The sequence below is a fragment of the Mastomys coucha genome, unplaced genomic scaffold, assembly GCF_008632895.1.
Source record: "Mastomys coucha isolate ucsf_1 unplaced genomic scaffold, UCSF_Mcou_1 pScaffold21, whole genome shotgun sequence".
NCBI classification, from domain to species: domain Eukaryota; kingdom Metazoa; phylum Chordata; class Mammalia; order Rodentia; family Muridae; genus Mastomys; species Mastomys coucha.
The window spans coordinates 136831126-136849925 of NW_022196904.1; the positions used below are offsets into that span (position 1 = coordinate 136831126).

Consider the following 18800-nt stretch of genomic DNA (forward strand, 5'->3'; position numbering starts at 1 on the left):
CAGGAGAGTTGGGGTATTCCGGAAGAAGGCTGCACGCACACAGCATGAGCTCCCAACCCTGACTGGAGCTTTACTCTCCACTGTTGCCTCTCCCTCATCCACAGTCCGCCCACCAAATGGCTCAATCCCTCCCCCAGACCCCAGCCACACTCCTGTTCAAATATCTACCCCAGATATTTTGTCCTCACGCCTGGGTCAGGCTGCTCAGCCTGCTGTCCCAGGGCCATGGCTGAGGACTTGCTAGCCCATTTTCCAGCTCATCCCCTCAACACACATTCTGCTGTGTGCCCTGAATCATGGCCAACAGGGCCTTCCCGGCTGCCCACCCACAGGCCTTTGTACTCACTGCCTCCAGCCTTAGGAATGTCTCCCTTGTCTTTCAGGCCTTTTCTGCCAGGAAGCCTTTTCCCACTGGCCCCCACCCCAGCTGCAAAGAATGTTTGCTTCTGTCCTGGGGGCTCCGGGAATGCCCCAGATGCTCTTAGGCTACTGCCCACCATGCTGTAGTTTGGACCTCACGACTGTTGCCCTTGTACTCTGACCACCTCCCTAGGTTGTCTGTGTCTTGAGTGTCTTGTTTTTAATCAGCCTTTCCTCCCTGACAACTGACTCCATTCCACTTCCTCTAATATAGTCCAGGCTGGCCTTGAACTTGCTATGTAGTAGAAGATAACCTGGATCCTCTTTGCCTCCCAAGTGCTTGAATAACAGGTATAAACACTGTAGCTGATGTTTGTTGTCCCAGGGTCTGTAGTGGGCTAGCTCAGAACTCACTGTGTAGACCAGGGTGGTGTTGAACTTCCAGGGATCACCCTCCCTGAGTTCGGGATGGCAGGGTTGTAGCACTATACCCCAGTCCATTCAACATTTAGTGCAGTTCATTTGGGTCAATGAAACTGTGGTTGCATCCATGGGACATTACACAGTCATAAAAGATTCAAAAGTAGCCATAACCACTGTGAAGGAACTGCATAGACAAGATAAAGAGAGTCAGAGCCAAAACTGAAAGCCTATGCAGTGTGAATCTACTGGTACAGAATTCTAAAAGAGCAAAACTTAATCTATGGCCCTGGAAGTGAGTCCCAACTGCAGAGGGGCAGGAGGGCCCTCGGAGAGTGTGCAGATGGTGATAGCATGGTTGGAAAATGACTACATAAATCAACACACATAGCTGATACACTAAAAAAATGCAAGTTGTGTTAAGTGTAAAACACATCTCAAACAATTAGGGTTTTTTATTTTTTATTTTTTTAAGACTTATTTATTATTATTTATATGAGTACACTGTAGCTGTCTTCAGACATACCAGAAGAGGGCATTACAGACGGTTGTGAGCCATCATGTCGTTGCTGGGAATTGAACTCAGGACCTCTAGGAGAGCAGTCAGCGCTCTTAACAGCTGACCCATCTCTCCAGCCCCCTAGATTTCTTTTTTAAAGCAAGGATTTGCTATGCTGCTCAGGTTGGCCTCAGACTGCTAAAGATATTCTCTGGCTCAGATGCCAGAGTAGCTGGGACTATGGGTGTGTATCACCCCCATCCAGCCCCCAAAACCCCATTTTAAAAATAAGATGAATGAATATAAACATACTTAGAGTAAGCATAGTGGCACATTCTTTTAATCCCAGTATTTGGGAAGTAGAAGCAGGTGGATCTATGTGAGGTCAATGTCAGCCTGATTGACATAGTGAGATCCTGTCTTAGAAAAAACAACAGAGCCAGGCAGTGTTGGTGCACACCTTTAAACAAACAACAGAGGACGTGGGTCAGTCTCCATCACCCGCCTTTAAACAAACAACAGAGGACGTGGGTCAGTCTCCATCACCCAGACTCTAGTAGTACCTTGGCTCTAACACTTCCTTCTGGCCTTCATGCCCATTGCACACACAAGGTGCATATACATAAATGCAGGCAAAACATTCGTATACATAAAATAAAAATTAATAAAATCACTACAGATTTTCTTGTTTGCTTTTTGAGATAGGTTTTCTCTGTGTAGCCCTGGCTGTCCTGGAACTCACTCTGTAGACCAGGCTGGCCTCGAACTCAGAAATCTGCCTGCCTCTGCCTCCCAAGTGCTGGGATTAAAGGCGTGCGCCACCACCGCCCGGCAAATGTTTTAAAATAAATGAATCAAAACCAATAAAAGTAACCAGCAGATGAACTTTGGAGGGCAAGTGGTGAAAATCCATGGAAGCTAAATAAAAGCTTCCTCTGTAGCCCCGACGCTCCCTCCAAGAGAATGATAGTAACCAGCCACCAGAGGACACAGCAGGCATGCTTATGACAGCCTTCTTCACCACGCCCCCTTCTTCTACACTGGAACAGTCCCCAAGCCACCAGCAGGAAAACAGGAAGACTCTGTGTGGGCTCTTCGTGGAGCAGCACTCCATTTTGGTATGGGCAACAGCTACGAGGGTTTATGTATATGGGAAAAAAAAGGGCAATGAGCCAGCCAGGCAGTGGTGGCACACGCCTTCAGTCCCAACCTTTGGAAGGCAGAGGCAGGTGGATCTCTACGAGTTCAAGGTCTACAGAACAAGTTCCAGGACAGCTGGGGCTACACAGTGACTCCTTATCTCAGATAAAAACAACAACAAAGGCCATGAGCAGAACACGATGCGTGTGGCTGTTGTATTCCTTAAGCTTCTTTTAAATCAATGTCTTATTAATTGATTCAAAACACTTAACCCAATAAAACATGATAAAACACTTAAAGAAAAACATAATGACTTCTTGAATTTGGATTGAAGAAAATACTTAGATTTTATATTAGATTAGATTTTGTTTGTTTGTTTGTTTTGTTTTATAGAGACAAGGTTTCTCTGTGTAGCCCTGGCTGTCCTGGAATTCACTCTGTAGACCTGGCTGGCCTCAAACTCGGAGATTCGCCTGCGTCTGTCTCCTGGGTGCTAGGATAAAGGTGTGTACTACCACTGCCTGGCTGACTCTTAGATTTATCATCAGAAACATCATCAACAAATGAAAAAATACATAAATTGGATTAAACAAAAAGTTTAAATTTTTGTGAATCAAAAGGACGTTATTGCTGGGCATGGGGGCTCCTGGCCAGCTAAGTAACATGGTAAGACCCTGTCATGAGAACAAAACCAAACAGAAGGACATCAGCAAGCTGGGTGTCAAACACAGGGCTATAATCTCAACATTTGGAAACTGAGGCAGGAGCAGCAGTAGTTCAAGGCCAGCCTCTGCTATGCAACATGTTTGAGGCTAGTCTGAGCTGCATGAGACGCAGTCTCCAAATGAAATAAACAATAGCAAAAGCACATTATCCCCAGGCACAGTTATACATGCATAGTTATACACGCAAGCATGCAATCCTAGCACTCCAGAGCCCGAGACAGGAGAGTGTGAGTTCCAGAAAATCTGTACTCTATAAACAGATCTATCCAAAAAACACCAAGGGCTGAAAACCGCCCTCCACACACACACACACACACACACACACACACACAATTTTATTCCAAACAAGGTCTTACTATGTAGCCCCGACTAGCCTGAAACTCACTATATAGACCAGGCTGGCCCCTCAAACTCAGAAATCTTCCTGCTTCTGCTTCTTGAGTACTGGGATTAAAGGTATTTACCACCACATCCATCTTGTGTTTGTGTGTGTGTGTGCGTGCGTGTGTGTGTGTGTGGTGTGGGTGTGTGTTCATGTAATCATGCATGAGTTCAAACCCTCAAGTGTGTGCCTGTGTTTAAAGGAAGGGTGGTGAGATTGCTTAGCAGGTAAAGCCTTAGCAGGTCTGAAGGTCTTTGTTAATCAACCCTTTGGATTCGTATGGTAGAAGGCAAGAAGGGAGAATCTATACTCTTAGGTTGTTTTCTGACCTCCACACAACAGTGATGTCTACAAAATAAATCAAATGTAATAAAAAAAATGTGAAGACAGCTAAGAGCCAGATATCATGAGATAAGCCTGTACTATGATCACTACAGAGGTGGAGGGAAGGGGATTATGCTAGCCTGGGGAAAGGCTAGCCTGGGCTACATATCAAGACTCTGCCTTTCAACAAAAACAACAGAATGAGAAAGAAACATTTGTAAATCATAAGGGTTTGTATTCATAACATACAAAAACTACTCTACACATCTCATTAAAAAAGAAAAAGGAAGAAAAAGAAAAACCAAGTGTGGTGTCCCATGGGGAGGCAGAAACAGAAGGACCAAATGGACCTATATAGAAAGTTGTAGGCCAGCCTGGGCTACATAAGATCCTGTTTTGCAAAAAGAGAAAAAAAAAATCTCTGATCTCAGAAACGGACAAAGGATTGGAATAGATACTGTATATAAGAGTCCAACAAGCCAGGGGATGGATGTACTTGGGAGGCAGGAGAATCTCTGAGTTTGAGGCCAGCCTAGTCTATTACAGCAAGCTCCAGGTTGGTTAGTTGCTACACAAAGAAACCTTTGTCTTGAAAAAACAAATCAAGCCGGGTGGTGGTGTCGCATGCCTTTAATCCCAGCACTTGGGAGGCAGAGGCAGGCGGATTTCTGAGTTCGAGGCCAGCCTGGTCTACAGAGTGAGTTCCAGGACAGCCAAAGCTATACAGAGAAACCCTGTCTCGAAAAACCGAAAAAAAAAAAAAAGAAAAAAAGAAAAAGAAAAAAAGAAAAAAATCAAAGAAAAACAATAACAACCCCCCCCCCAAAAAAAAACCAACTAAACAAACAAACAGTAAGATGGGACTGTGCATCCTCCCATCTTTAATTCTTAGGCACATACCTGAGAGAAAAGAAAGCCCTCATCCTCCCCCAAGCTGGTGCTCTGGTCTCCATCAAAATGCAGTTTGTGTCTGGCCCAAAGTGAGAAACACCAGTCCAGGGACTTATGGATAAGTTGTAGAACATATATAACACGGAATATTATTCAGTCCTCAAAGGTTACAAAGTATCAAATCCATGGGAAAACACAAATGAGTCTTGAAAATCTTTATGTTGAATCAAAGAAGCCAGACAGAAAAGGTCACATGTTGTGTGAGTCCATTTACGTGAAATGCTAAGATTGGGCAAAGCCACATCCACAAAAAGTAGATTAGTGGCTAGCAGGGGATGGGGCAAGGGGTAAATTAGAGTGATTACTTAATGGACACAGGGTGTTTTTTAGACCAATAAGGTTTTGAAACCAGAGAGAAGTGGTGGTTACACAACACTGTGAGTACATGAAAGACATGGAACTGTACACTTAATATAGTGTGTTGTGTGAATTTCACCTCAATTAAAAAGTGAATTTCAGGCTGGAGAGATGGCTCAGTGGTTAAGAACACAGACTGTTCTTCTGAAGGTCCTGAGTTCAAGTCCCAGCAACCACATGGTGGCTCACAACCATCTATAACAAGATCTGACGCCCTCTTCTGATGTATCTGAAGACAGCTACAGTGTACTTACATATAATAAATAAATAAATCTTTAAAAAGAAAGTAAATTTCAATTTAAAAAGAGAACAGGAACTGCAGAACATAAACATCGCCTCCAGCACCCTGATGGCCCCGAGAACCCACTAGATGCCAGACTTTCTTCCTTTGCCTTCTTTGGCCTCACTGCATCACAAGAGGAAGGGATTCTCTGGGCTCAGAGATGGGAAGCTATTGAACCCAGAGCACACAGCAACCAAGGGACAGCGGCAGGGCTTCCCAGCAGATGTGCAGTCAATGGGGTTCTGCTCTGGCTCCCTAGCCACAAGCCCACGGTGAGGTCAGGCATGGGGAACGTCCGTACAACCGCAAGGCAGGAGTTAATGACTGATGAGCTTGGAATGTGCTGGTTCTGAAAAGACCTCTTGTGGCTCCACAGTTCCAGCAGGAAGGGACTTTTAAAGTCACGTACACACACTCCACTGGAGACCTGGACCCTGCTCAGCTGCCACAGTGTGAGGAGAGGGTAGGGCAATCTTTTTTGCCACAGGAGGATGGATGCTGTCAGTCAGGATGGATTCAAAATTTTCCACGTGCCACCACCTGACCATCTATGTCATCTGTCTAACACTGGTCAGCCAAAGGGTTCAAACACCAATCAGTGTGTGTGTGTGTGTGTGTGTGTGTGTGTGTGTGTATGTGTGCACATGTGCATGTTTGCGCTCTCGTGCTGGAGCTGGAGTGTGTGCACGTGCAAGAGTGCATGTACAACAGTCATAAGGAGATCATGGGACTATCACTGGGAATCAGTTTTCTCTGACATCATAGGCTCCAGGGATCAAACTCAGCTAGTCAGGCCTGTTGTAGCAAGCACTTTGACCTGCTGAGCCAACTCTGCAGCCTTGTTTTGGTGTTTTTTGAGGCAGTGTCATGTAGCCCAGGCTGGCCTTAAGTAAGCTCATCTTGTAGCCAATGCTGAGTTTGAACATCTTTGATCTTCCTGCCTTTACCTGCAGCACTCTGGGACCACAGAGCTCACTGCCAGGCCTGTCTCTGTGACATTATTGTGTGTATCTCTCTAGCAATTCTCAGATACAGTTCACAAATGCGGAAACAGGAGGTCACAGTTGGGTGAATCATCCCAGACTCACAGTGGATGGTCAGCCCATCCAGAATTCAAACACAGAACCCACAGCATTCCGAGTGTACCGTGTATGTAGGTGGAGTTTTTCTAAGGGTTCTCTACCACCAAGACTCTTCTCCCCCACTCCCCTAACCCCCAACACACATGCTTGCGTCTCTCTGGCAAACTGCTGTAATTTCTCTCAGGGTTTCCTAGCACAAAGGCAAGAGAGGGGCACTAGGCTGGTGATCTTCTGAGGATGCTTCAACAGCAAGGCACTGTCACATCCGTGGTCTCTTTTGGTCCCATATAGCAGCCCTGTGAAGTCAACAGTGAGGCCCAACCTGGACTCAGGAAGATGACCTCCCCGGGTCACAGGGACACAAAGTATAGCTCTATAACGAGAAACCCAGGGCCACGCTGGCCTCCAGGCCTGAATCCAAACAGCAGAACAGGACCCTGCTTCCTCGAGGGCCAGTTTCTTCAGTCTCCATTGAGATGGAGTGTGGGCTTAGGGACCCACACTCTCCCAGCCTGCCATTCTTCATGTATGTGCAATGTAAAGGCTTGAAGCTCATGGCCTGACTTGGTCACCAGGCTCAGCCACTTACTCAGTGGCCCTGAGCAACTTATCTCAATACCTGTGAGCCTCAGTTTTCCCCATCTGTTAAGTGGGGGTTATGATGGCATTTACCTCCCCAGCACACCTGGCCAGGGCCTCACCTTTACAAAGACCTTTCACATACTTCCAAAGTAGGCTGGTGACACAGTACTGGAGGAGTGCCTCCAGTCAAGAAGTGTTATTGACCATGTTTCAGGACACCTATCTCCTTCTGTAGGCTCTCTCTGCCCGCAGAAGCCTGGATTAAAGCTTGTCATAGCTCCAGAGATGGTCTCAAACATGTAGTGCGTTCTATCTGTAGGTACCCTAAATGTCACTTCATGTAGTATTAAAATATTTTGTAACCCTGGTTTGTCAATAACCTTTTAATCTATTCGAAGTCTTGACAACAGTTGAAACTGGGTGTGGTGGCGCACACTTGTAATGTCTGTCCTCCACTTGGGAAGTGAAAGCAGGAATTCCAGGTTATCCTAAGCTACAAAAGGAGTTCAAGACCAACCTGCACAACATGAGACCGTATCTACAAAAGCCAGGTGTGATGGTGGCACATTTCAGCACTTGAGAGGTGAAGGAAGTATCAGGAGTTCAAGGCCAGCCTCAATCAGTTTCCTGAGACCCTGTCTCAACCAACCTCCCTCCACAAACCACAAGCAAAACAAACTCAACTAAACAAACCTCCCACCCCACTCCAGAGGAGCGGTCTTAAGTCAGGACGGCAGACTTGGGTGACAAATGGAATGATTCCTGCCAGGTAAATGATGATAATGATGATGATGATGATGATGATGATGAGGAGGAGGAGGAGGAGGAGGAGGAGGAGGAGGAGGAGGAGAACCCATATTTATAATACGCAGTTTTCAGATATTTTTCCTGTTCTTCTAAGTCTCGGCACGAGGCCAAGCGGCTACAGGATTGTTTCCGCCCTGTTCTTAAGGCGTTGGGAACCTTGGCTAGCCTGGACGGGGCGGGGCGCAGCTGCAAGCCCCAACCTCAGCTAGGTGCGTCAGGGGGGAATCCTCGCTGCACCTGGGCGCGGCAAGGAAATTGCACCATGTATGGGCAGCTGCGTCAGAGGGGGCGTGGCTGCCGCAGATGCTAGGGGACGCCAAGTCGGTCGTTTTTTCCCAGTAGAGGCGGCTTGCTACCAGAGCCGGGGGTCGTGAAGTTCCGAGCGGACCGGTCCACCGAGGTTCTTCTGGAGAGGTGGATCCCCTGCGAGGTGAAAGGCGCCGCTGCGACACGCCCCCACCCCCCGTGGTGCAAGTGGTTCAGCCCAAGAACTTTTCATTCATAAAAAAGACCAGACTCCGCGAGGCGCGAGTGAGTCAGAACCGCAGCCGCCGACGCGGACCCTACCGAACATCCAGCCCAGGGCATGTACCGAGACTTCGGGGAACCGGGACCGAGCTCCGGGGCTGGCAGCGCGTACGGTCACCCCGCGCAGCCCCCGCAAGCGCAGGCACAGACTGCCCAGCAGCAGGTGAGGCTGGCCGAATCCCCCGGGGGACCTGAGTTTAGACAGCATTGGGGATGCTGGGATTAGTCTAGTTTGCTCCGGGGTTAGGACTGGGGCTCCGAGCAGCAACTATCTGATTCTGATCGTTGCGACCGAGGACCTTGCACATTCTGCACGGTCCGGGAACCTATGTACCCGGTGGCCAAGGGGACGCGCGCAGCGGGAAGCCCGAATATCTGCGAATTCCCCTTCTCGCCTGCCCGTGTCTCCCTAGCTGACTGTCATTCTGCCCCTCCGTCTACGTTACGGTCTTACATTTCCTCCTATCTGCCCCTAAATGCGCTGTCCCTTCAAATAAATACCTGCCCCATCCGAGCCTGGACAGGATCAGAGGAGCTCTCCATCGCCAGTTAGTAACTGGGACCTGGAGTCTGGGCACATAGGAGACGGGCTCCATCAGAACCCAGCTGGGACAGCGAATTCTTAGCAGCCTATCAGTGGCTGTCGCTCTGGTTGTCCGTGTCCCTTTACCGGGTCAAGTCCTCATCTCTTTGTGTGAACTATAGAGCCCATGGGCCCCTGGCAGTGGTGCTGAGGGGTTCCCGGAGATCACGAAGTGTTGGGACGTGCGCGGGGTCATCTGCCCGGCTACTCTCGCGCTCCATATTCTCGGCACTCGACGTCTCCCACTGCTGGATAGGGGCACTTGAGAAGTTGCAGGTGCCCATTTCCTGTCGAGGGGCCGCGAGCACGTGTCGCCAGGGGAGGGAAGGAGCTGCGTCCGTTTCGCCGAGTCACAGCGGCCGAGTCACTGAGGCTGAGTCACCCTGGGTGCCCCTCCCTTCCTGGCCCCAAACGGCCCCTAGGACCTACGACCTGGGAGCGAGAGATGCCCCTGGCAGTGTGCTTCTAGCCTAGAACTGGGGTCAGGACGGCAGACTCGGGCTACTGCGTCCCCCAGTCCTGGGCTGGGGACATAGCTGTCCAGACTTGCCTAGGCATGTGAGGTGCTTCCTGGACTGGAGGGGCTCCACACCCTTAGCTCCCAGGGCTTGAACCCAGTTTTCTCTCCCATAATGCTCAGCCCCCACCCCACCCCCACCGACACTCAATCCCAACACAAGCCTCAGATTTCTGGAAGAAAAAGAAGGAAAGGATGCCAGGCCTCTCATGGGAGGCATTTACTCTCTTTACCTTATTTCATGGACTCAAAAACCCCCATCAATCTTGAACCTTCACGTTTTTAAGTCAACACCTGGGCGTGCATTTAATCCCAGCATTCAGGAGGCAGAGGCAGGCAGATCTCTGGGAGTTTGGGGCCAGTTTGGTCTACAAAGTGTGTTCCAGGTCAACCAGAGCTACATGCTACATAATAAAGAGACCCTGTCTCAAAACTAAACTTAAAAAAAAAAAGCTGATTAAACTCTGATTTTGAGGTATGAGAGCCAGCTTCTCAGCAGCAATGGAACACTGAATGATGTTAAGAACAGGGAAACTGAGGCAACACTGAAGCTAAATAACATGCCCCAGTCTCAAAGCCCATCAATGGCCAAGCAGACTCCCAAGCCCTGGTACTGCATGTCTATAGTCTTGGTTCCTGGGAGGTGGAGGCAGAAGAATCAAGAGTTTAGGTCTAGCCTGAGCTATGTGAGATCCTGCCCCCCCCCAACCCCCCCCCCAGCCAACAACAAGTTCTCTTCCTGATTCTCAGAATTGCCTTGGGAGCTAGAAGCTGAATGTATGCTCATCAGTGAGAATGGGTATAGGAATGGGTCTCAAATCTCAGTTTCTACTTACTAGCTGTGGGTCTGTGGGCAACTGTTGTCCTGTCTGAAAACGAAGATATGGTTATGCCAGCTGTCTGAGTCACTATTTGTTAAGCAGTTGGAGCAGTGTTGAGGAGCCTGTACTTGATTTTAAAAACAACAAACAAACAAAGAAAACCAAAGCTATCTCTGGTGGGGAAACAGATGTAGAGAGACTTTTTGTGACCTGCCCAAAGTCACACAGCTCCTGAACAAGTAAGTTTCTGATTGCCAAAATTGTGCTCCCAGAACCAGTATCTACACTGAGGTGAAGGGAGACACAAGTCCCGCCTCTGTCCCCTGGAAGCCCCTCAATCCACACAGACCTCATCATTCTCGTCTTATTTCTCAGAAGTTCCACCTTGTGCCAAACATCAACGCAGTGAGCGGCAGCCAGGAATTGCAGTGGATGGTGCAGCCTCATTTCCTGGGACCCAGTGGCTATCCCCGACCTCTGGCCTATCCCCAGTACAGTCCCCCTCAGCCCCGGCCAGGAGTCATACGAGCCCTAGGGCCACCTCCAGGGGTGCGACGCAGGCCCTGTGAGCAGGTAAGGAACACAGATGTTGCACTTTCGATAGCCTGTAGGGCTACTAGACAGGGACAGGATCTTGCTACAAGGGGATTTCTATTCCGCATAGAAGTTCCTGGGAGACCAAGAAAGAGGTAAAAGGTCACCTTTGAGTCAAGGAAAGCTTCCTGGAGAAGGCTACATGTTAATCTAAACCATGGATAAGATTTGTATATGGAAAGCTGTAAAGAATCTTCTTGGAATAGGGTTGAAGGCACAAGAGTTGAGGTGGAGGGGACAGAGTGTAAAGTGAGCATGCCTCCACTGTCTGACGTGCGCAGTAGAGGGAAGACTGACGCTGTCTGTGTACCTTGGGGTGAGGAAAGAATGGGAATGGGTGTTCTTTTCAATATTCTCTGAATTTCAGCCTCTATATTTCTTTTAATTATCACAAAAAGTGAGTGGGCAGTGATGGTGCACACCTTAAATCCAAGCACTGGGGAGGCAGAGGCAGGCAGATCTCTGAGTTGGAGGCCAGCCTGGTCTACAGAGTGAGTTCCAGGACAGTCGAGGTTACAGAGAAGCCCTATCTCAAGAAAGGGAAAAAAAAGTGAATGGGAAATGTATTTCAATTTTTCCATCTTCCGCAGAGGAAGTGAAGCATAGAGAGGTACTCACTTGTCCAAATTCAGACAAACATGAGTAATGAGACAGGACTGGCCTTGGCTTGAGGTCTACTCAACTCCCAAAGTCAGAGCGTAATGAGCTACTGTCTCAATGGGAGCTCCTAGAAGGTTGCAGATAGAGTGAGCTGAGAACTTTTGCCTCCCTGAACGCCTTTCTAAAACAAATAAGGGTAGGTTTTGGTTGGTTGGTCTGAGGTAGTGTCTTGAGATCCTCCTGCCTTCCCAAGGGCTAGGATTATAGATGTATGCTAACATCTAGACCTGACAGGGATGGAGGACTGACTGACAGGGATGGAGGACTGACTGACAGGGATGGAGGACTGACTGACAAGGATGGAGGACTGACAGACAGGGATGGAGGACTGACTGACAGGGATGGAGGACTGACTGACAGGGATGGAGGACTGACTGACAGGGATGGAGGATCTTTTAGGCCATGGCATTTCTTTTCTTCCCCCTGAAGTACTTAGACTATGAGTCTAGTGCAGGGAGGTCTCCATATTAAAAAGCTGGGTATGCTGGGCATGCCGGTAATCCCAAAACTTAGAAAATCAAGACAGGAGGCACCATTCCAGCCCACTCTCGGAGACATGGAAAGTTTGAAGCCAGCCTGGGATGCATAAACCCTGTCTCGGATAAGCAGACAACAATAAAAGAAAACTTGAGTGTTAGGTAAGAAAAAATACAATGTAAGACATAAGCCTGGCTGGTGGAGTACTACCTCTGCGGTGAAGAACCTCCTTCAAGCCTGAAGCCCTGGACTCAATCCCCAGCATATACACATATTCCCAAGTGAATGCATACACAGATCCTTGCCATGATGGCTCAGCTCGGGAAGGCAAGACCCTGGGAGCTATGTGAGATTGGCCAGAGAAGAGGCAGCAGCAGGCTTCCCAGCAATGGAACACCTCACCTCTGTGATCAGCTGGGGCATGAGCAAGAGGCAAGCCCAGGGTGACTCCTTCCTTTAGCCCTGTCCTGAGTGTCACCTTTTGATCATTGGTACGAGTGGGTTGGAGCTGTGAGCTGTGGGAAGGTGGCTTTCCCTCAGTGTGAATTGAGTGACTATAAAACCGTGCTCTGAAACTCTAACAAATCACTCATCCTTCCTGAGCTTCAATTCCTTACATGTGAGTATGGAGAGGTGTGGAGAGGTGACTCAGCAGTCACTCTGGCTGCTCTTGTAGAGGACCCAGGTTCCATTCCCAGCACCCATATGGCACCCATATGGCACCTACCTCACTGTCCATAATTTCCCCCAATGGCTCTGATGTTCTCTTCTGCCCTCCACCAGCGCTGCATGCACTTGGTTCTCGTACACACATACAGGCAAAACACTCATACAGATAATTTTGTTGTTTCTTCTTTTTTTCTTTTGAGACAGGGTTTATCTGTGTAACCCTGGCTGTTCTGGAGCTCACTCTACAGACCAGGCTGACTTCAAACTCACAGAGGTCCACCTGCCTCTGCCTCCCGAGTGCTGGGACTAAAGGTGTGTGCTATCACCACATACCATTTTTTTTTTTTTTTTTGGTAAATTTTATTTATGCATGAGTGCTTACATGTACATCTTCATGCCAGGAGAGGGCATCAGATCCTATTATAGACGATTGTGAGCCATCATCTGTTGCTGGGATTTGAACTCAGGACCTCTAGACGATTGTGAGCCATCATCTGTTGGTGGGATTTGAACTCAGGACCTCTGAAAGAGCAGCCAGTGCTCTTAACTGCTAAAGTATCTCTCTAGTCCCAGTCTATATTTTTTTAATCAAAAAAAAAAAAAAAAAAAAAAAAAAAAAAAGCCAGGTGGTGGCTCAGGCAGCAGATCTCTGTGAGTTTAAGGCCAGCCTGGTCTGATCTACAAACCAAGTTCCAGGACAGCCAGGGCTACACAGAGAAACCCTCTCAAAAACCAATCTATGTAGGAGGTGCTGGAGATACAGCTCTGTGGGTAAAGGTACTTGCTGCCAAGCCTAATGACCTGAATTCAATCCTTGAAATCCACACAGTGGAAGGAGAGAACCTCCCAAAAGTTGTCCTCTAACCTCCATGGGTCCTATGGCATACTTGCACACACACACATACACACACACACACACACACACACACACACACACACACACTATATATATGTGAATATATGACTCTAGCCAGGCATAATGTGGCACATGCCTTTAATCACAGCACTTGGGAGGCAGAGGCAGGTGAAGTTTGAGGCCAGCCTGGTGAGTTCCATGACAGCCAGAACTATGAAAAGAAATCCCATCTTTAAAAAAAAATAAAATAAAACAAAATGGCCTGGCAGTGGTGGAGCACGCCTTTAATCCCAGCACTTGGAAGGCAGAGGCAGGCGGATCTCTGAGTTCGAGGCCAGCCTGGTCTACAGAGTGAGTTCCAGGACAGCCAGGGCTACACAAAGAAACCCTGTCTCAAACAAACAAACAAACAAAACTGAAACCAAACCAACAACAACAACAAAAAGAATCAACGTAGGGAAGCTAGAAGGAAGCTGACACAAGTCTACAATCCTAGTACTTTGGAGGTAGAGGCCAAAGAATCGGGGGTTTCAGGCTAGCCTAGGACACATGAGATTTTGTCTCTTTTAAAATAACAAAACAAACCAGATGTGGCGCTTCACATTTTCACCTGGGAGGCAGAGGCTGGTGGATTTCTGTGAGTTCTAGGCCAGCCTGGTCTATAAACCAAGTTCAAGGCCAGTTCAGAGATTCTGTCTAAAATATAAAAAAACAAAACTACAAAAGCAGAAAAAAGAATCTACGTAAGGGCTCTTTAGGGATGTAACTCGGTGGTAGAGCATTTGCCTAGCTTCCATGTACCAGGCCATGGGTCTGATCCCTAGCACCAAGCAGAAGAAAAGCCCTAGAAAGTGCTTTGCTGGCATAGTAGACTGACTCCCAGTAACTTTTGGTACTCAAGAGCACCTCCTACAATTCATAGCTCCTGGGGGAAGAAATCCCATCTTCTACAGATGAGAAGGCTGAGAGTCCTGTAAAAAGAGATAACCATGTCTCAAACACGCAGGAGGGAAGGCTACTTCTGCCTGAGAAATGAGGAGGCTTCCTGGGGTCCCAACATCTTAGCCGAGTCCTAGGACGAGGAAGGGAAGAAGGTCAAAGTTCACAGAGAGGGAAAGCATTACAGGAAAGAAACCAGCAGTAAAGCTAAGTGTGAGCTGGAAATGTTACCAGTGAGGTGAGGAGCGTCTGGTACAGAGAGGCAACTGTGGAGTGTGGAGTGGTGGTACCTCAACGACAGACTGAAGGAAAGCTGCATGGCCAGCTCAGGGCAGCCGGTAGCTCAGGGGCAGCCTCATTGTCCCCCTTCTTCTCTCCCAACCTAGATCAGCCCAGAGGAAGAAGAGCGCCGCAGGGTGAGACGCGAGCGCAACAAACTCGCAGCTGCTAAGTGCAGAAACCGAAGAAAGGAACTAACAGACTTCTTGCAGGCGGTGAGCATCATCTGGTAGAGAGGGTCCCCAGGCCCGGACCCACCGAGTCTAAGAGGGGCCTCGGCTCCCCAAAACACAAAAGACCCAATAAATTACTCCTCCGCACTCTGCCATCTTTTCTGCCTGAGGTGGAAGTCCTGGAAAAAGGATAAGGGAAAGTGGCTTAAAAGTATTGTTTGTCTTGGGCTTCGAGGCAGAATCGAAGTTGGTAGGCAATTCTCCTAAGACACCCGGGCCTGATGGGAGTCATGTCCATTTTCTCCCAGAGGCTCATGGGAGTTGCAGTCCAGACTTGTTGGGGATTACAGGCACAATCCCTACTCTAGCCTAAGGCTTGGAGATCTTTAGCCTTCACTTTCCTAACTTTCTGCTAATCCTGTAAAGGAGACTGACAAATTGGAGGATGAGAAATCGGGGCTGCAGCGAGAGATTGAAGAGCTGCAGAAGCAGAAGGAACGCCTTGAGCTGGTGCTGGAAGCCCATCGCCCCATCTGCAAGATCCCAGAAGGAGACAAGAAGAACACAGGTGGTACCAGCAGCACCAGCACTGCCGGCAGCCCACCAGCCCCCTGTCGCCCGGTGCCTTGTATCTCCCTTTCTCCAGGACCCGTACTTGAACCGGAAGCACTGCATACCCCCACGCTCATGACCACACCCTCCCTGACTCCTTTTACTCCGAGTCTGGTTTTCACCTATCCTAGCACACCAGAACCTTGTGCCTCAGCTCATCGAAAGAGCAGCAGCAGCAGTGGCGACCCCCCCTCCGACCCCCTGGGTTCTCCCACACTCCTGGCTTTGTGAGGCACCCAGCCACACCCCTAGTCATCTCCTTTCTCCCGTTGATCCAGCAGGCCTGGACCATACCCACGCCCCAAACCAGGAGGTCTTTTATCTCCTCCGATTAGAACAAACACATTATGCTTTGATGTAGAGCCAGCTTGGGAGTCCCCAAAGCTGCTCACTGTTTTTCTAGAGCTGGCCTATCATAATTTACACAAAATCGAGGAAAATATGTCCCCTCTGCCAGAGAAAGCCTGGCAGCCAGACTTTGTAGATCCCCAGGGGTCCTTTGACGCCCTAACCCCTTGCAGACCACTTTCCCACACCATGCCACTTTCTCCATGTTATCCAGCCTACTCCACACCTGGACAGAAGGGGCCCTGATTAGCCTAGAACACTAACTCACACAGCACCCACAGCCAGCAGCACCAGGACATCCTGCAGGCTCCTCCTGAATGGCGCAACTCAGGAGGCACGCTTCTGTGATGAGCTGAGCCGCACTCCCTAGTTCTGAGAAGCTTTTAGCTCCAGGATATCCAGCCCTCCACAGCAAGGGCAGCTGCTATTTATTTTCCTAAAGAGACTATTTTTATACAAACCTTCCAAAATGGAATAAAAGGCTTGAAGCTCTAGTCTGAGTTGTCATGTTGGATCCGGAGGCTAAAGGAGACTGTTCGGAATAGGAGCTCCAGGTTCCAGTCTCAGCTGTGACCTTGAAGAAACTACCATGTTTTTGGACTTGGATATTCTCACCTGAAGAATGGGGCTACCCACTGCTCTGCCTTGCCTCCTGTACTGAGAGACTGAGAATGCTCTGGCGTGCAAGCAAAGAAGATTATCATTATTTTCCCCGTGGGAACCCACTTTGCTCCTGTCTTAAGGACTGGGGGCAGGGAAGGACGGTGGTATATCCTTCCACCATCCATGCAGGCGGTTCATTGGGCTTTAGGCCCCCAACACCTGCTTCCTGTCCCATTGTTTTGGACAGGAAGGAGCCTGGAAGGGAGCTGGAGCCACTTCAGTGGCCGGATTTCGGCCTGTCTTGGCGCCCATCAGGAGAGTTAGTGGCCTACCACCGGCCCAAATCCCACCCTAATCCCAGTTAATAGGGAGTCAGCCCTACCTAGCTGCAGTACCTCCGGATGGGAACTGCACGGCTGGGTTTCCGCCCTCTTCCCAACCCCGGCGAGTTCCAGACACAAGCTGGCCAGGCTTCGGGCTCTGCTTCCTTCCCAGTTTATTAGTCCCCACCCAACCACCCAGCAAGTCCCTCCACTTCAACCTCCATTCCCCCTGCTGCCCTGCCAGCAAGAGCGAGGGGCCCTCCTCAGTGCCAGGGCTTTTCCAGTCCATGCCAGCGCCCTGGTGCTCAGCCGAAGCTGCGACCAGGTCTGAAGGTCCACAGCATTCCCCGCGCTCAGAGTGCAATCCAGGCAGACATTGGCGTGGAAAATGCGGCGCCCTCAGTCATCGGGGGAGCAGGCTAGGGGCAACTGATCCGGGCTGCCCACACTGCCAGTACTGGAACTTCCATCGCCTAGGTCGCGGGGTCCGCACGGTGGCAGGGCGAGCTCGGGCGTGGGCCCAGCACCTGAGCCCACTGCACCGCCGGGGCCACCTCGGGGGCCCCACTCTTCGCCCAGTGCTAGGCAAAGCTCCTTAAGGGCCAGATTTTCCCGCAGCAGCTCCTCCTGGCGGCCTTCCAGCTCTGCTAGCTTCTGCCAACAGCCACCCAGGTCCTCGCGCACCGCCCGGGATGCTTGGGTCCCAAAGAGCTGCCACTGTCGCGCAGCACGCCGTCCTCGTTGGCGCTCCGAGTCCAGGAAGCAGCAGAGGTCGCGCAGTTCCCGGTTCTCCGCCTGCAGGCGCCGGTTGAGCTGTTTGAGTTCACGGATCTCGCCCAGGTGACCCTGCAGCTGCCGATTCACCTCCTGCATCAGGCGGCCGCGCTGCACCAGCGCTGCCAGGCGCGCCGCCTCCTCCCGCCGCAGGCGCCGCACCAGCTCCTCCTTACCCAGCGCCGCCATCTCCTCGTCCGTCAGCTCCTCCAGGCCTCCTGCTTCGGCCTCCATAGTTGATCAAGCAGCTGCAGCATCGCCCGCCCCCGGCTAGGCTCTGGAGCCCCTCCTCGGGCCGGTTGCCTTTCAGGCTCCGGCCCGAGATCTGGCTCCGAGGACCGTAGGCAGTGGAGGAGGCAGTGTAGAATGCAGCAGCTACCCTGGGGTGGGCACGAGGCAGGGCGCGCACAGGGGCGGGGCCTCGTGATGTTGCCCAAGAACAGCCAATCCAGAAAGCCTCCCGGGAAGGGGCGGAGCCTAAGCCTGTAGCTCTCTTGTCTAGCCCACTCCGGACCTGGATGTCACGACCCTCAAACAGTAGGGACCTTCTCTCTCCTTTCCTTCTATGGTCATCTCAGAGGGACTTGAAGGCGTTACAGGACTCCATATTCCAAATTTCCTCGAGCACTTTTTGAAAAATGATATTCAGGTGTCTGCCTTTGACTCTGGCCAACCCCGCAACAGAAGCTAAACAGATGGCTTACCAGACACTTCTTCCTTTCCCGGAACTCTGAAGCATTACTCCCAGCTACTCCGAATCTAGAGTCAAAGGTCCTGGCTCATTCCCAACCAACTCTCCCTCCCACGGACCGTTTCCTGCCCGCAGGATGGGCCATCCAAAGGATTTGTTTGTTTAATAAAACAAATGTGAAAGGTCCGTGTAGAAATAAACTTAACCATAATCCTGTACTTGACCAAAAAGGTCAAAATCTGACAGAAGAAGCCAAGGTTACATAGAGAAACCCTGTCTTGGAAAGGGAAGGGAGAGACAGAGAGAGAGACAGAGAGAGAGACAGAGAGACAGAGAGAGACAGCCAGCCAGAGAGAGACAGAGAAAGAAAGAGAGGCAGTGGTGGTGCACACCTTTAATCCCAGCACTTGGGAGGCAGAGGCAGGTGGATTTCTGAGTTCG

General features: G+C 49.9%; 2 protein-coding genes across 4 annotated transcripts; one reads left to right on the plus strand and one right to left on the minus strand.

Moving 5' to 3' along the window:
• Positions 1 to 8094: 8094 nt before the first annotated feature.
• On the plus strand, positions 8095 to 16462 carry Fosl1 (FOS like 1, AP-1 transcription factor subunit). Of its 2 annotated transcripts, XM_031389286.1 has the most exons (4): positions 8095 to 8603; positions 10737 to 10934; positions 14943 to 15050; positions 15435 to 16462. In XM_031389286.1, the coding sequence occupies exons 1-4, from the start codon at positions 8499 to 8501 to the stop codon at positions 15849 to 15851; spliced, it is 828 nt and encodes a 275-aa protein (XP_031245146.1). In that variant the 5' UTR covers positions 8095 to 8498; the 3' UTR covers positions 15852 to 16462. The 2 variants fall into 2 exon arrangements, with proteins under 2 accessions (XP_031245146.1, XP_031245147.1); XM_031389287.1 differs by lacking the exon at positions 10737 to 10934 and having other exon boundaries at positions 8308 to 8603.
• Positions 16463 to 17050: 588 nt separating this feature from the next.
• Positions 17051 to 18155, minus strand: Ccdc85b (coiled-coil domain containing 85B). Of its 2 annotated transcripts, XM_031389289.1 has the most exons (2): positions 17845 to 18155; positions 17490 to 17689 (listed from the first exon to the last, which is right to left on the minus strand). In XM_031389289.1, the coding sequence occupies exons 1-2, from the start codon at positions 17900 to 17902 to the stop codon at positions 17490 to 17492; spliced, it is 258 nt and encodes an 85-aa protein (XP_031245149.1). In that variant the 5' UTR covers positions 17903 to 18155. The 2 variants fall into 2 exon arrangements, with proteins under 2 accessions (XP_031245148.1, XP_031245149.1); XM_031389288.1 differs by having other exon boundaries at positions 17051 to 18097.
• Between the last annotated feature and the right edge of the window lie 645 nt (positions 18156 to 18800).

Bases quoted from the DNA above. Each gene is read 5' to 3' on its own strand.
- Fosl1 (XM_031389286.1), top strand. From the start codon at position 8,499: ATGTACCGAGACTTCGGGGAACCGGGACCGAGCTCCGGGGCTGGCAGC. The intron at 10,935-14,942 runs GTAAGGAACACA...CTCCCAACCTAG, and splicing joins GACGCAGGCCCTGTGAGCAG to ATCAGCCCAGAGGAAGAAGA. The intron at 15,051-15,434 runs GTGAGCATCATC...AATCCTGTAAAG, and splicing joins TAACAGACTTCTTGCAGGCG to GAGACTGACAAATTGGAGGA.
- Ccdc85b (XM_031389288.1), bottom strand. From the start codon at position 17,902: ATGGAGGCCGAAGCAGGAGGCCTGGAGGAGCTGACGGACGAGGAGATG.